General features: G+C 38.2%; 1 protein-coding gene across 1 annotated transcript in view; it reads right to left on the bottom strand.

Annotated features, from left to right (window-relative positions):
- Positions 1-18,437, bottom strand: part of MTMR2 (myotubularin related protein 2) — an 853,325-nt gene that overhangs the window by 598,203 nt on the left and 236,685 nt on the right. The window contains exon 5 of the mRNA XM_044072012.1: positions 15,128-15,222. Within this exon, the coding sequence (XP_043927947.1) occupies positions 15,128-15,222 (95 nt within the window). The remainder of the gene's footprint in view (positions 1-15,127; positions 15,223-18,437) is intronic.

Below are 18,437 nucleotides of genomic sequence, written 5' to 3'. Positions count from 1 at the left end.
CCTGTAATATCTATCAGTTTTTCTGTAAGCAGGAGGTAAAAAGTCAGGGGCCATACTAGATTCCGAAAAGGCATCATCAACAATGTTCAGTACAAGATGTATAGCTAAAGGCCTGTGCTGGGGCAGGAGTAAGAAATCCCTAAGCCTCTTTTTAGAATCAGGGAAATCCCGACTTTCCCAATGAAAATGCTCCCTGAGAGTATGCAAGGTTTCACCAAAAGAGAAATCCTCGGGGGTGGGGTGGGGTGGGGGGGCAGAGGGAATAGAGTCCTCAGCATCAGAATCCTCATAGGTAGATAAGGGTAAATCCTGGTCATCAGAGGAAACAGAAATTTTGGAATCCTGGCTACAAGTATCATGTGCAAACTCTGTCCTAGGTCTCTTAGAGGGGGAAGGTTGGCTTCCCCTGATTAAAGTAATAAGGTCTTCAGCCATTCTTATCATTTGTTTTGTAGGCATAGAGGCCTGACCATGCAGTCTGGGCGTCAGTTTTCTACGCATGGTTTGAGTTTAGGCCTTGAAGAAGAAGATGGCATCGGTTTAATATGCAAGTCAGTAGCCCTGAATACACCCTCAGAAGCTGGTGCCTGCACAGCGGCTCTGGACCCATCCAAGGTAGAGACATCCGCAGGTTCCACAGCTGAAGCATCTTGTGATATACTGGACTCCGAATGGGTCTCCGTAGAAGCCTGGGAATCTGAAGTAGCGGGTATCAGGGGCTGCAAAAGCGCCTCACTGAGTACCGGCGAACTGGGCGGCCTGTCTCTGTCTTTATCTTTGTGTTTTTTCAGAATGTCGATAGTCAGATGGCTTACCGAAGTCATATCAGGATAATTGAACTGAGCACCAAAATATTTAGAAGTGCAAATATACCGACGATGGATAGTTCATGGTTTAAATAAGGCACAAAACCGACAGCGAGGTATGTCATGTTCAGGGCCTAGGCAAGGAATACAGTACGAATGAAAATCTTTATAAGGTATTTGCTTTCCACAAGAAATGCAATTATTTACTTTTATTGACATCGGTTTAGAGCAAGAAAAAGTTACCCCAACAGGGTACTTAGCTTTTAGTTGAAGACTTTGGTTCTGAAACTCGAAAACGAAAATTTCAGGAGTCTGCCGACCAGCACTTGAGAACTGCTTCTGCTTCGGGCACTGCACAGTAAGAAAGGCTGATGTAATGACGTTGGCTGCATGTTTTATAACCCTGATGACCTGACGTCATGGAAGAAGTGATAGCAACCGACGTAGGACCCAAGACTTTGTTAATCAGGCTGACTGAGGACTGCTGCAAGCAAATAACCCAAATGTAATGGCTGCAACAGTGAAACACGAAGAACATCTATACCTAGTAGAAGGAGAAACAAACTGAAACAAAGAACTCCTGAAGGTAATAAAAAAATCCACCAGGTCCGCAAGGAGTCTTTGGCAGGGGGAAGGAGGGAGGGTTCATAAGAATGAATGGTGGGATGGACAACAAACATGGAATGTTATGCTGAGTACATAACTTCTTTATGTTATGTTGTCCTATCTCGCTTCCATTTGTACAATGATGGGACAGAGTCCCTAGCACCTTTTCCCTGGGTGGCTCATGGGAGTACTTCTTTAAGCACCATGGAACCAAAGGAGGCCCTGTCCATGGAGGCCAAATCCACTTTGTAATGCATGATAAAAGTATGTGGAGAGGTCCAAGTAGCTGCTGCACAGATATTATCCATGGGAATTCTGGCTTGAAAGGCACATGACGTAGCCATTGCTCTAGTGGAATGAGCTTTCACTTTGAAAGGTAAATCTCTAAGATTTGAGGCATAAATGAATGTAATGCAATTTGAAAGCCAATTGAAAAGAGTAGTTTTAGAAACTCAACTACCCTTTTTTTGCATCACAGAATGATACGAATAGTTGGTCAGATTTTCTAAGTCTTTGGTCCTATACAAATAGAATCTGAGTTGTCTATGCACGTCTAGTTGATGTATTTTGTATTCTATCTTGTTGCTATGATTAGGAAAGAACACTGGAAGCTCTATAGATTGACTTATGTTGTTTGGAGAAGAGACTTTGGGTAGGAAAGAAGGATTAGTTCGCAAGGATACCCTATCCTTGTGAAAAATCAAATATGGTGGTTTAATAGAAAGAGCTTGCAACTCTGATACTCTTCTAGCAGAAGTTAAAGCCACTAGAAACAAGGTTTTCCAGGAAAGGAACTTGAGGTCTGAAGATGATGAGGGCTCAAAAGGTGGTAACGTGAGATGAGACGAAACAAAATTTAAATCCCAAGGAGAAAGGGGTTCCTTAAAGGGAGGTCTTAATAAGGAAGCACCTTTTAAGAAAGCTCTACACAGCCTGTGTGACATTAAGTTGGAAATAGAATCATCAAAGTGAAAATCTGATATTGCAGCAAGTTGAACTTTGATGGTTGCTGCAGCTGAACCTTGTGGAAGAGTTCCGCCAAAAATTCCAAAACATAATGGATAGGTGCAGAGAATAATGTTCCTCTTTTGAGCTCAAAAGGAAAAACTTTTCCATTTGCTAGAGTACAGTTTTCTAGTGGAAGCTTTATGGGAGGACAATAAGATATGTCTGACTGCAGGAGTGAAATTGTGAAGCCTGACTAAACTGGGAAGTGGAGCAGCCAAGCTGTCAATTTTAGGGTGTGGAGAGAAGTATGAAGCTCACCTGACATATGATTCAGCAGATCTGGCACTGGGTCCAGAATCCAAGTCTTCTCCTGAAGATGAAACCAAAGGAAGGGGAACCAAACTTGGCGAGGCCAGTAAGGAGCAATGAGAATTATCCTGCCTCCCAAATACTGTGCTTTCTGAATGATCTGAGTATGAGAAGAAATGGAGGAAAAGCATACAGAAGTCCCGAGGGCCAGTAGTGACCAAATGCATCTCTCAGTGTCTCCCCCGGAGGGGGGATTAGGGTAAAGTAGTTGCTGCACTTGGCATTCATGGGAGAGGCAAAGAGATAGCACTAAGGCTGACCTCATGTTCAGAAAATCATATCTGCAACATCCTGATTGAGAGACCACTCGTGAGGCATTAAGATTGCTCTGCACAGCTTGTCTGCTATCACGATGGACTTCCCTGGAATGTGCATTGCTATTAGAAAGCACTAGGAAGAAACTGCCCACTGCCAAACTCTTAGGGCCTCTCGACAAAGGGGATACGATCTGGTTCCCCCCTGCTTGTTTATGTATCAAACCACAGACATATTGTCTGATTGTATTGCAATTGTCCCTAGAGGGAGAGAGTCGTGAAGTGCTTGCAACGCAAGAAGCACTGCTCTCATCTCTAGAACATTTATATGCAAGTGAGCCTCGTGTTCTTGCCATGTACCTTGGACTGTTCTTCCCAGATAATGTCCCCCCACCCTATCTGGGAAGCGTCCGTGTTTACTGTAGCTATGGGTTGATGTGGAACAAATGGTCTCCCCATGGTAACATGAGTGAGTGTATCCACCATCCTAAGTCGTTCTTACATGATTCCATTAATCTGATCAGGTGAGACATCGGAAGCTCTTGAAGTGACCATTGGGAGAACAACAGCTATTGAAGGATCCTCATGTGCATTTTGGCAAGAGGGACCAGTGTAATCGTGGAAGCCACTGTCCTTAGTAATCTTAGAATTATCTTTGCTTTCACTTTTGTCTTGGGAAGGAGGTGAAGTATCTGTTGCCTGAGTGCTACAACTCTTTCTGTTGGAAGACGTGCTACCATATAGGGGGATTCTAGATCAGCTCCTATAAATGTAATATGGTGACAAGGCAAAAAGGCAGATTTTTGAAAATTGACTGTAATACCCAGCTGATTGCAAATGTCCAAAGTATGATCCCTGGCTTGTTGGAGTAGACGCTTGGTGGTGGCAGATAGGAGCCAGTCATCTAGACAGGGATACATTCGGAATCTCAGATGCCTCAGGTGAGCCATGACTACTGCCATGCATTTGATGAACACTCTGGGGACTGTAGTGAGACCAAAGGGCAGATCTTGGAACTGGTAATGACTGACTCCGAGCCAGAAGCGTAAGTATCTTCTTGATGCCCTGTCCATTTTTATGTGGTAGTAAGCATCTTCAAGGTCTATCGAGCACATCCAATTGTCTTTCCCTAAAACGGGAAGTATAGAAAAAGAATCTTGAGTAAGTTCCAAATCCTATTTGGTCTGCAGGGACTTCTTGGATGACTTTTTTGTGCAGCAACATTTGAATCTCTATGGTTGCTTGCTCCCTTAGCTTGGGTGGAAGATCTGGGATTGATCTGGTCTGTGGAACAGGAATGGAAAATGGGATGGAGTATCCTCTGGATATTATTTTTAGTACTCATTTGTCTCTTGTGATATTTTGCCAGGTTTCTGGGTACATGGATAAACGTTCCCCAACTGCCTCCAGAGTAGAGCAGTCAGGCCTCCTTGCAGGAGCGCTGATAAGGGCATTCACGAAAGGAATCACAGTTACCCTAGTTTTGCGGGCCCCCTTGCCTCTGGGGCAGCATCTACCATTATTGCCTCCCCCTCTGCCTCTGAGGAAGGAATCACCCTGTGCATCTTGGAAAACTCTCTGGGATCTTTTGAACCACATTTTTCCACTCTTCTGGCCTTTAGGATAAGGTCTTGAAGGTACAGAAAAATGTACTTCAATGGCAGAAAGTGTTCCCTTCCTGCTCGCACCGGTTAGAGTGTCTTTTACTTTGGGTCTGAACAGTGAGGAACCATCAAAAGGGGCATTAGTAAAAGCAGACTTAAAGGGCTCTGCAAAATTGCACAAGTGCACCCAGAAGTGTCTCCTAAGGGAAACTCTGGAACCCGCTGCTCTGTTCACTCCATCTGCTGTGTAGGATAAGAGCCTCATGGAGGAGCTGACAATGGAATTTAAGGTTGACAGCTGGGAGGAGACCTTCTCATTCACCCCTACAGCTAATGAACCTTGTAGAGTATCTCCTAGCTCTTTCAGGAGATCTCTTTGTAGACACAAAGTTGTTTTAAATAACGTTGGAAGTTAATAACAGAGCTGGAATATATGCATTCTGCTAAACAGTTTAGCAGAATGCATATATTTCAGCTCTGCATATATTCCAGCTCTGTTATTAACTTCCAACATTACTTAAAACAACTTTTATCGAAGATACCAGAACCAGCAAAACCCGCTGCCCCTAAAAAGGGTTCAAAGAAGGTTGTGAAGAAACCAGCTAAAAAAGATGGAAGTCATAAAAGAAAGTTATTCTATTTACATATACAAGGTTTTGAAGCAGGTTCAATCCACTGTTTTAATTGTGTTTTAATAAACCGGAGTTGAAAACGAATTCCAAGTGGGACTGCCTTTATTGGGATCCTGTGCTTGGAGATTTTAAACTTATTGGTCTTTTTTCTTGTCTCCGTAGTCCATTGGTTTGGTGTTATTGAGATCTCTTTGTAGCCTTGTAAAGTGGTATAGGTAGTTCAGCAATCGCAGTGAGAATGTCGCTAATGAAAAGACACACTTCGTTCGAGAGTCTTTATTCAGAGGATGAACAGATGAAGAAGTCTCTGCAAGTTCCTTTTTGGTGGCTGCTGCCACCACCATAGCATCTACGAGTACCCCCTTGGTTAGAAATTCCTTTCCCTAAGGAGATAAGAATTTATTTGGCCTCCAAGGGACTGGCTCCATAGTGTCAGGTGACTCCCATGCCTTTCGACTAACTAGGTACATTAGCTCATCGAAAGGCAGAGACACCCAGGAGACTGAAGGTTGAGATACAAAAGCCTTCAGGTACACTGACTCCTCATCAGAAGGGGTAGTGGCCTGCCAGCCGCTTCACTGCTTCATGATCTCTAAAATATCTGCAAATGAGATATCATCAGAGGACGACTGTGGGGATCCTTCCGACTCATCGAGGTCAGTGTCTGAAGTGACAAACTCATCTGGGGAGTCTATGTGCTTCCTCTTGCAAGTTCTCTTCTGAGCTGGCTCCTCAGAAGGATATTCTGGGGAAGCCTTGGAGGAGAGGGGTTCACCCGTTGGGGGATCCTGAGGCTCTGGATCTCTGCTGTCCTGTGGAATGGGTGGTGCTGAGACAGTAACCGGTGCCTTAGAGGGACAAGTACTAGTATCCTTCTGTGGTGCTGAATGGGAAGACAACACACTCATCAGCTCAAAGGTGGATCACGCCAGCTACGAAGACTTCCTCGGTTGTGAGGAGACAGAGGAAAGCACCAGAACCAATGAGATCAGGCCCAAGGCCGATGTGGGAGCTGAGCTAACCTTGGCCGACATTCCGAGGGGTAGACGGTACTGAAGAAGATCGGGGCAGAAAATCTCCCTCATGGCCAACTGGGGAACCCCGGCTCCCAGGCTCCCCAGACTGCACCGAGAGAGAGGAAGCAGATGTTGGCTCCATGAACACTGAAGGGGGTTCCGGAACTGACGGATCCAGAATAAGCAGTACCAAGCACTCTGGCTCCGAAGGACCAGCTTAGCTCGGAGGAGGAACAACAGTGGATAAAACTGGTAGAGTAGGCTCTGAGACCAAAGGGGTGGGAGCCGAGAATAATTTAGTCAATGCCGGTGACTTAAGGAGTCTGCGCACCACCCATTCTACATCATTGTCCAATAAGCTCCTGGTGGACCTGGAAGATAGAGATGGAGAGTGAGACCTGTGCAGAATTGGAGATCTCAATGTCGGAGAAACCAGTGAAATATCCATGGACCGGCTCCGAGTAGAGGTATTTTGTGGCTCCGAGGACTTTGGCGCCAAAGTACCAGGCTTGTCAACTAATACGACCTCCGATGGCTCCGAGGACTGTGGAGCCAAGGAGGTAGTGGTCTTGGAAATTTTTGGTAGTTTGACTGGAGGCTCCGATTGAACTGAAGTTGCAGGTGAATGTCTTTTTTGAGACTTTTTCTTTTTAGAGGAAGGAGAAGAAGAAGAAGAGGAAGAACTATGGATAGCTTCCTCAAAAGTTGGCTTTAAGAGCCCTTTTGGAATCAATTTGTTTCTCCTTTCTTGAAGTACTCTTGCACTGAAAGAGTGACAAAAAGTGCAGTCCTTCTTGTAGGTGAATAGCACCAAGGCAATAAATGCATATAACATGTCCATCAGTGATGGATATTTTTTGTGAGCACTTCTGGCATTTTTTAAAGCCAGAAGGCTTATGTTCTCTCTCTTTTGGGTCTTTAGATATAGTTAAGGTAAGACTGCAAAAGCAACAACAACAACCACAACAAGAAAATATATCGCTATTGAACAGCTAAAGCTACACTAAACAGTAACTACAGGAAACATAAGGAAAAATACAACCAGGGAGAAAAAGAAAATAGGGCCTCTAATGTAAACGGTCTTATTTTCTAGACAAGACAATAATTAACTACAAGCCCTCTAACTTAAATGGGCAAATAGCTCTCTAACTTAAACGAGCTACTGAAAACTTAACAAACAGGAAAAACAACCAGTACAAAGGATGCCAGGCCTACAAGGCGACGGCAAAAGCCATGCCAAAAGGGATAAACTATCACTATCTAAAAGAAATGCCCTAAAAATGAACAACAAATTAAATATAATTAGAAGATAAGCTATCTATTAGCAAATATAACAGTTTAGAGGAAAATATAAGAGAAAATTTGTCACAACTTAGCCAAGATGAACACATCAAACCTCGTAAAGTGGCAAACGAGATCTGGGGAATTGCACCACTGCATTGTGAGACACTTTCTTGCCAGGAGTCAGGTTTGAGACTTTCAGCTATGTATTCGGCCGAGTCAGAACCGAGAATCGGCTCTGAACCCACCACTGTAAGAATGAAGATGAAATAGGACAACATAACATTCTCAGGTTTTATCTGCATGCTCTGCCTTCTAACTCTACCATTTTTTTGAAACCGCTCTTTTCTGCATTTCAGCTTTTGTTTTTTTGCAGTTTTGCTAGTTCATCTGAATAGCTAGTTAAGTTTTTTTCCATCATTTTGCTATTTGAGTTGATATATTCCTTCAATATTTCATTTATTTTAATCATCTTGGAATACATTTGATTTAGATTTTCCTCTAAATTACTGGAAGCCATCTCTTGTACCAAAGTTGAAGCTTGAACTGATTTATGTTGAATAGCTGCAGATTTCTTCTCAGCAAATATTTTCTGTTCACCTTTTCTGGCAGATTTTCTTTGAGATACTTATTAGCCTGTAACTTAATTTTACTCAAGCTGACAATAGCACTGGTTGTTATTTGTCAGTTTCATTTTTCACATTGGGAGAGCTTCAATTAAGCTGTTCATCAGTATGCAGCCATCTTGGATGTCTCCAGGCCTCTGCAGCCTTATCAGAAAGACAAGGTTGAGCTATACATTGTGCAGTATTAAACAAGAAAACAAAAGAGCCATTGTAAAACAAGTGAGATCTGAAGCCCATGTGCTCTAAACTAGCAGGGACCTACAGTGATTAGTCTAGGTCTCACTTAGATCAATCACTATTGAATTCAATATGGCCTCTACACCAGGCCAAATAAATCTATGTGAAGCAGAAATTAAAATGCAGACTTACTCAAAGCAGAAAATAAAATGAGTAAAAAAACAGTATCATCAATGCAGAATACAGCTGTAAATAGCTAGATCAGTTAGATAACTTAAATTAAGACACAAAAAGTACCTTTCTTGGCTTTTTGTCTAATTTTAAAATTCAGCAGTTAGTTAAACAGCGAATGCATATGGTGTAGCCCTATGTGATCTTATTAAAAAAAAAAAACAGATGACATGATGAGGCAGGTAAAAGAAGCATTTTAAGTGTCTTGCCTCATGTTGAACAGAAATGCAATTCAACAGTTAAGGGCAGTGGTATTGCAGCTCTCTCAATCTTTCAGACAAAAAAAATCAAGAAGGTTAACTGTAAAGAACAGTGGAGATGGAATTTAAAAAGTAGCAGATGGATTGGTAACATCTAAAGAATGTGCTCATTAAAGAACCGGTTCTGAAGTTTCATGATCCAGCAAGAATCATCAGTCCTGCATTTCCCTTATCAGGTATATGCGAATAATGTGTACACCACTACCAAATATTTCATCCATTCAGTGCTTCTTTTCTTTGTAATGTCTACTGTCTTCTCTATGTGCTTTACACAACAAACCCTGAACATCACACTCACTTGCTGTAGTGCTCAAGGAACCAGTGAAATGAATTCCATACATTGCTGATACTCTTTGCTCCAGTTTTTCCAACAGTACTTGCAGTGAGCAACTGTCTACACACACATAATTCTATTCCTGAATCAAGTTTTTTTTGGACCAGTGCCCAAGCTTTAGTTCAAACTACAGATTTTTCCATTGTAATCGTTGCCAATTGTTTGCTCCATGTAGGATGTACTAATGGATGCTTATTTCAGTCTAAACGTTTAGATGACAAGGAATCAAACACAGTGGCTGAGTTCTCTGACAACTGCAAGCAAAATGTTGAACTTTAATTAGCAGCCTTTTAATACAGAAGATGGCATTTAAATAAAAAAAATAACATAATGCACAGATGGGTATTTTGTGTTTTGCATCTGGAAACCATATCCATCTAATCAGTAGCAACAAATTTTCATTTTCTTTTTTTTTCTCAATATCTTTATTTAAATTTCCATGAAGAAATGTATCAAAAACTTCAACTTGTGATAAGCATAAAAACATAAAAAAAGTTTATGACACACTGAGATGTTAACAGAAGAAAAAAAAGAATTAATAACAAGAAGAGAACAAATGGATAATCAGACTACAAGCTGATATTAGACATGGACTCAATGATAGAGTTTCTTTAAAACCCTTTTTGAAAGATAGACCATTGAGACATTAACAACACTGTTCTTTCCATACAGTTCTTCACTTGCATACACTAGTTTCTCTCATTTAAGTATACATATTGCACTTAATTCATACTGATTTTCACCACATACTCTCACATACACATTCATGCGATTCTCACATACATATATAAGCATATTCACACTTTTTATATACATTTTTATATACATTTTTACATTCACTTTTATATTTACATTCACATACATTTCCATCATATATTAAATTTACTTCATACGTCCACATATATATTCATATATACTTATATATATATATATATATATATAGTATGTTTTTTTATGTATCATATATATATATATATATATTTATATATATTTTTTATACATACTTATTCACATATATATATATCTATATATATATACTTTCACACACATATATTTATACATAATATCGAGGTATAGATTGAGTCACATATAAGTATACAGATATGGATATGTATATGTATGTATTTTTTACATTTTCATATTTATATGTTTATATATTTTTATATTTCTATATGAATTTTTTATGTATGTCTGTTTGCGTATAGGTACATCATGTGTATGTATATATTTTATTATTATTTTTAGAAACTCACAGTAGACTGCCAGTTTTATTAGACAATTCTATCAGTCAACAACTGTCTTTATAAAGATCTCTCTAAAAACAAGGAAATTAAATGCTGTAAATTAGAATTAATTAGAATTAATTAGCTAATTAACATTCAGAGATTTCACTGGCTTAAGAAAGAGTTAAGTAGAGATATAAGGGAGTTTTTTACTTTTTATTTTCATTAAAGTCTGAAGAAGCGCCCTGTGAGGCGTGAAAGCGCTTACTTTCTACAAATAAAGGATACATCAGCTTTTTAAGTTGGCTTCGATTGTCGTGGTGTGCTTCTAATCTCTTTTTCTACTGGACTTATAACTTTGTTTTGGAGGCACTTCACCCCTTAAGTATACATTTTATTTCAACATAAAAACTATGTACACTGAGTGCTAAGCGCCATTACAATAGTTCAATTGGTACAATGACAACATTACACAACTTTATGGACTCAAGCTTAGTAGTGAAAAAAATTAATAATAAATAACAATAAATCTCTTTGTTGATTCAACTTAGCATTAGCTATGTCAAAATGAGATTATTGGAGTATGTGGTCAAAAAGCGTATTCCAAAACTGTGCATAATAAGAGCATTTGTTTTGGTTGCTAACTACTAACTTATGAGCCATTGGGTCGACTACAGATGATCAAACTTTTAAAAGTTCAACTTTCATATGGCCAAGATCATACTATCAAACTTTTAAAAGTTCGAACACCTGATAAAAAAAGGGAAAAAAAAAACAAAACAAAAAAATTGCCCTGAACATTTTTAGCAGGTGGGCAAGCTCCTCTGCACCCTCCACACCCCCTGCTATTGAAATATACCAACTCCAAGATCACACTACATTGAGGAAAATGGAAATCTTCCCATTCGGCACTGTATGGAGATCTCCGTTCAGAATGTTCGAAGTTTTAAAAGTTTGATCATATGGTCTCGGCCATATGAAAGTTGAACTTTTAAAAGTTCGATCATCTGTAGGGGACCCGAGCCATTGTATATATTTAATCGTTTGTTTAAAACATCCCATGATGTATTTGATCTGTCAAGCCAGTTTTGTAAGATGTATAGCTTCACCTATGGAAAACAGGGGTAATTAAGATATATAGTTTCTGTTTGTTTAGTCCCATAGGAAGAATGTGTAAAACAGCAAATTCCCAGGACACAGTAGTCTTTTCATACCCTATCTTTTCTAGTTTGACCCTTAGTGAGCACCATAACATATATAAACATTTACAGCTCCAATATACATGCAAAATAGCTCTTTGAGCATCACAGTTAGACAGTTTGGACGAGATGCGGAATGGTATTGACCGAGTCTGACAGGAGTTAAATAAGCATTATTTACTATCATGAATTGGGTATACATGAGTTTTTTTAAAGGGATTAGTTTTAAAGATAGCTGAGTTGACTGAGATTTCTGATTACCTTGAATTGTAGATTGTAGTTTGGACCAACAGTTGAAATATAGGATACTATCTTGATATTTAATAGCTATGATTAATTTGTATTTATTTGCTAGCATTTTCTTGTTTAGTGTAAACATATTCCATAACTCCTTACAGAGATTTATGTTGTTGTTGTCTATCTTTGGGTCTCCTAAAAAAGTTGAAGCCATTTCTTTAATCTGTCTTAATATAACTGGATTGCTTTTAGGAAGGGTTAAGTCAATTCTGAGATCATTTATAGAAAGGTTTTATAATAACAATTATACAACGACCCCCCCCCCATTAATATTCCAAAACATGCACACTGATTGGTCAGCGTGCTTGTTGTAAATCAGACTTATACTAATGGAAAAAGGTCCGGTTGCCCGGATTTTTTCCATTAGTATGTCTTTTTTTTTTTTTTGTTACAGCACCGGAGAATGCACTATCTCTGTTGCTTTTTAGTAAGTGTCTCGATATGTTAAACTCCTTTAACATAGCGAGATAGCTTTAAAAAAGCAATGGAGATCTTCCTTTCTCTGTTGCTTTTTTTTAAAGCAGTCTTGCTATGTTAAACCCATTTAACATAGTGAGACAGCTTTAAAAAAAGCAACGGAGAAAGGAATATCTCCGTTGCTTTTTTAAGCTATCTCGCTATGTTAAACTCCTTTAACATAGTGAGACACTTTCTAAAAAGCAACGGAGATCATGCTTTCTCCATTGCTTCCACACACACCTCTGATGTACTGTGTAAGCATACGCATGTGCAGTACATCAGAACTGCCGCAGAATACCAGACAGCTGCGGAAGGGCAGCACAGAGGCATTATACAATGCCATTATTTAAGAAAAGTAAGTATATTTTTTCTTAAATAATGTCATTGTATAATAGCAATAACCCACTTCTGGGTGTGGGTAATGCTGGATTTACCCACGGTTGTCTTTGTTTGGCCACTCGGGCTTCGCCCTCGTGACCAAACCACACCAACCATGGGTAAATCCAGCATTACCCACACCCAGGCGTGGGTTACTGCTTAAATATCTAATATCTTAATTTTTTTAATTAAGGGGTAATTGTTCAAGTTTTACATAGCATTATTTAGTTTAAGATTTGCATTGAGATGGATTGGTTAGAAAATGTTAAAGAGCTTGTGAGATTTAGTGATTCAATTATATTTTGCAAGATAATTATCATACATTTTAAACAATTACTTAGTTTGATTCTACCAATATTTTCTTTATTGAGGAAAGGTAAGGCCTTGGGATTAATTTTAGAACCAATTATTTGATTATACCATACTTTTACCTAGAAAGAGCTCCATTTTGTTTTTATTGGACAATAAACAAAAATTGCTATAATTCTACTAGCATTTATTATATCATAATACAGTTTAAAATCCAGGAGACCCAAGCCGCCAATCCTTTTGGGAGAAATCAATTTTTGGTAGGTAATATGGCTCCATTTGTGCTCCCACAGAAATTTAGAAAGATTTACATTTAGCGCTTTAAACATTTTTTTTGGTATTATTTATATTAGTTGCATTAAATTGAAACAGTAATCTTGATAGTACATTAATTTTAATAATAGCCACCTTTTATAATAAAGGGAACTTTAATTTGTTTGATCAAAGGATATCTTGTTTTCAAGTGCTGACCAAAGTTAAGGTAATCTGATAAAACATTTTTGGGTCATGACAAAAAGATATACCCAAACATTTCAGAGTATCATTTAGTTTAATCCCAGATTCTTTATGTTTAAAGGAAAAATGGTTTACCTTCATAAACTTGAATCACAGTGGTTTGAGTGCTCATATGAGCGACTCGAAACCACAAAAGTGAAAAAGTCGACAGTCCTTAATGTTCGAAAAACAGCAAATCGAAAAGCAGATTAGTTGTTTTTTGAACATTAATGTCGAACAAAAAAAAAAAGAAGTGTAAAGCAGGGGGCAAGCCTCCCTGCACCCCCCCATGTGGGAGGCTGTTCCCCCACACCCCCCTACTTTATTATTCAAACTCCGAGATTGCACTACAGTGGGAAAAGGAACCATTTCCCGATCCGCACTATAGTGCAATCTGCCCCACATTGTCGAACGTGCAATGTGCGAATGTCACTGTGCATTCGCTCATTGCACATTCAAACCTTTTTTTTCGCCATTTGCAAAATTTGCAAACAGCCTTTCGAACACTTACTGCTCGCCCGTCTTTGTATCACCTTTATAAAGTTAAACCAGGAAAAACAGATGATTTATTCATGTTAAGTTTATAATTAGTGAATTTGGAAAATGTTTCAATAGAGTGCTGAATTTTTGGTAGATCAGTGTTAGGTAAAGTAAAATAAAATTCTAAGTCATTAGTACAAGCCGTTAGTATAGGCTTTATAATATTTAGTATAGAAAGGTAGTGAAAATTCTTTGGGCTATAACAAGAAAGAATGGTTTTGGATATATATTAAATAAATATGGGGACAATGGGCACTCTTGTCTAGTTTCATTAATACATTTTATTGAAGAAGTGGTCTTATTTATATGCAAGAACGTGTGTGTGTTTGCATAAAGTGTTTTGACTGAGTTTATAAAAGTTTGTGGTAGCCTGAAATATGGCATTACTGAAAAGAGAAAATCTAGGTTGAGTCTATCAAAAGCTTTGGAAGCATCAACAGCAAGTGCGAATATTGAGTTGTCATTTTGTCTAGATAGTGAGATCAGGGTTATCACGTGGTCACAGGTGGAAACTTTCATTTTCTCAGCAGCAAGCAAGCAAAGATATAAAACAAGAAGATACGATCAGGAAAAAATTTAAACAGGTAAATGTTGCATACTCCAAATAATTTACCAGTAAAACACAGTCAGATGGCCACACAAAATTGAAAAGATAAAGGATCAGACACTGATTTTGTCACATGAGATCCATTTTACAAAACTAGGGCAACAAAAAGGAGGAGGAGTCTAGCAGAAGAACATGCACTGAATTCTGCTTTAGAAAACAACCTTAAGGTACTATATTCTAAATACAATAATTTACAGACAAAGATATCCCTCATCCATTATTCTGCTTTGAATTTGTCCATTGGTGTAAGCAATTTTGGATTAGCTCTTTCGTTTGAGGTAGTCTTTTATTCTGAAATTTATTTTTCTTTTTTAAATAAAATGTAAAGCTAAAATTTGTTAAACGATAAATACAACTCCATATCTAATAATAATGACAGCAGGATGCAATATATATATATATATATATATATATATATATATATATATATATATGGTTACAGTCTTACCATGAAAGGACATATAACTGCATCTTACCCTTTCCATGCTCTTGAAAAACAGTCTATAGTTTGTTATGGTCAGGGTTCCCCTCACTGCTCCAGTGAAAGGACAGATGTAAGTTATGTCTTTGGCTGAAAGAAAAAAATATGGTCATTATAATCCATAGCAACTTTACAAAACTGTTACAGATGACTATCTTCAACAACTATCTTTACTGTCACAAAAAATAAATTCTAGTTGCAGTACAGTAACCTCCCTTATATGAATATTACGTTTATTCAGGTTAGTTTAACCTGAGCATTCTACTTCTAGCAACTGTTTACAATGAAAATCTAAATAGTGTGAATGTGAAAACATTCAAAATGTATTAAACTATATTAAAGATATATCCAAATTAAAAAAAAACTTACACCACAAAATGCTCTTTGAAGATTATCAAGTGACTTCAAAATTTTCATCTGGAAACAAAAACAAATGACAAAATCATCTGTGTGAGCTATAAGAACTTTTTTTCAAGCAAGGCAAACCAGAGGAACCTTAACAAGAAATGGAACTACCCCAGTTCTGATGGTGAGATGGGGGGTCTATCCTGAGGGTTACATCTATTAATAAGGGATGTTAATGTAATATAAGTAACATCTGTTATGTTCGCAACAAGGTCCTCAGAATAATCTGCCTTGAGAACACGACCAGGGAAAGTGACAGAAAAAATATTTTCATTATCTTCTGAACATCTCTCTCAAGGTAATCTGACTCAGGAAGACTGAAAGCAGTATACAAATAGGGATGGTTCACAGCATGAACTCCCAAGGATCTCAGTACCAAACATGGTATCAGCCTTAACGTGGATGTTTAAAGAAAAGTATCACTCAAAGACTTTTTCTTTTTTCCAACTGATAACTAAAATGATAGTTAGTTATACTGTTTATGCCACAGACATAAAAGTAACACCAAGGAATAATGTCTAAAGCTGCAGTGTCTTTATGCATAAGTAGAACATTTAATTTCCTATTAATTGCTTGCTGTAGCTTTATGCATTGCTAACTACTGCTGAAATAAAAGAAGTCTTTTTGTTTCCTTCTTAATTATTTGCTGTAGGCTAACCGAATCAAGAATTACACTATAACTGCTAACAAAATTGGGGATTTGGAATGGATGTGAGCATCTAAAGGTAACTAAGAAAAAAATGAGGTAATGAAAAGATATATTAAAATTTTGTTGCCTACGAAAAACTAGACAACTGCATCCCTAAGTTAAAAAAGAAGGTCTGTAACTTCAAACTTCAGGTGACTGTGAACACTGTTGAAAACTGGAAGAGGTCTGCACTGTTTCTGAACTGTACTGTTCTGCAAAAGAAGTAGACTTCAAAGCTGAGAAAATAAAGACTCCTTGTTCTTATATGTGGTCAAAGACGACAGCTGTAAGCTTGTAATAACTTTATTGTACATAGAAAGGGACAATTTACAAGTCCTCATGGAAAAGTTTGAGGCATATTACATACCTAAAACAATGTTTCATACTGACACATAAAAGAGCCAGATTGTTACCATTTATGCATTACACTGGAGAGCAGTTTGATAGTATCTGAATGAACTATGAAACTGCAGCAAACCATATAATTTTGGGAAATGATTTTCTGGTCAAAACAAAGTGTGTGTAAAGTATATGATAATGGACAATCAAAGAAATGTTCAGAGAACAAGATTTGGGTTTAGAGAAGGATCAAGAGCACCATCCCCACAAAAGGTGTTTGAACAAGCAATAAAAGCAAAATCAATTGACTGTGAGGATAAAGAATGCAATGGAAGAATTTTATGTATGTGCACTCGAATAAAATACCCTAGGGAAGCCAAGAATAAATGGATGACCAGGTAGGCTGCCTTAATAAAGGTACGGTGGGATGTCGGTGAAGAAGCTGGGCTACCGGTAAAGCCTTGAGAAAGGCTGTGTGCACCCGAGTGCTTGTGGTTGAAGGCTGAGTAAAGCCTTTAGAAAGGCTTCGTATACAGGTCGTAGTTCCGGCTGGTCAGGTCGCCTGCTGAGAGGAACTGCTAGTGTGACAGCTAGAAATCAAAGATGAAACACACAAAAAAAACAGGCAAAACAATGTAAATGTGGCTTGACTAAGGAGCTCTGCTTGCCGTGGTGGGAAAAATCATCGTAGTTGAAGTTCAGATTCTAGAAGGTCGTACTTTATTGAAGTAAAAAGTAAAAAGTACCAGAAGTACAATCACCATCGAAGCGTAGTTCCTTAATGGAAAGAGTGATCCTGAGGATTTCCTTTTATAAGAGTGCCTGGGGGTGTGTCAGTGGGGGCCAATCAAGTGTGGGTGAAAAAAACCTTTATTGTGATTGGGCATGCCAACCTGACATCATACCTTACAATCTGATAGGTTAGATACCCTGAGCCAGCTCATACATGGTTAGTAGAATCACTCTAAACCTACAATAGTGAAGTTCGGAGATTAGCTAAAATTAGCTAAAAAATGTAGTTAACTAAAAATAGTCTTGCTGGAAAAAAATCAACCCTTGCTTGTAAAATACATTGTTAGGCTACACTTTTCCGACGAAATGTTACCTTTCGTGCGACAGCCAGTTTTGATCTCACCAGTCTACCTCCAGCCCATGGTCTGATACTCCCCCTGGCAAATTCGGACTTATTTGTTTTTGGTCAATGGTTCATCTATATATATGTTTTTGTCTTTCATGTTTTCTACAATGGTTCAGTATTACTTTTTTTAGTGTCTTTCTAGCTTTTCAGGTTACATATCAGTGCCTTTTTAAGATTTTTTTTAATTAATAGCCCTCATTCAGTTCCATATCTTAATACATTAGTTTCTATTGATATCCGTTATTTAAGAATTTTTCACTATTTTGTTTCTCTTTTTAGTTTCTGTATCTTATTTTTTGGATATCTAGCCTGGTTCTTATTTTTTGGTCTTATTTTTTGGTTTTCTAGCCTGTTTCTTATTTTACATACATGTTATTTTACATACATGCTATTTCTCTAGTACGCTCGGCTTTGCTTATTATGCTCTTTTAGGTCATCCACCATCCTGACGAAGATTTCGAAAAGTGTAACCTAACAATGTATTTTACCAGCAAGGGTTGATTTTTTTCCAGCAAGACTATTTTTAGTTAACTACATTTTTTTAGCTAATTTTAGCTAATCTCCGAACTTCACTATGATAGGTACTCTATTGATTTTACTAACCACGTATGAGCTGGCTCAGGGTTTCTAACCTATCAGATTGTAAGGTATGATGTCAAGTTGGCGTGCCCAATCACAATAAAGGTTTTTTTCACCCACACTTGATTGGCTCCCGCTGACACACCCCCAGGTACT

This window comes from Protopterus annectens, chromosome 5.part0, assembly GCF_019279795.1.
Source record: "Protopterus annectens isolate FY-2018-M chromosome 5.part0, PAN1.0, whole genome shotgun sequence".
Classification (NCBI taxonomy): domain Eukaryota; kingdom Metazoa; phylum Chordata; order Ceratodontiformes; family Protopteridae; genus Protopterus; species Protopterus annectens.
The sequence above is the reverse complement of the archived record's forward strand: the minus strand, read 5'-3'. Positions and strand labels throughout refer to the sequence as shown.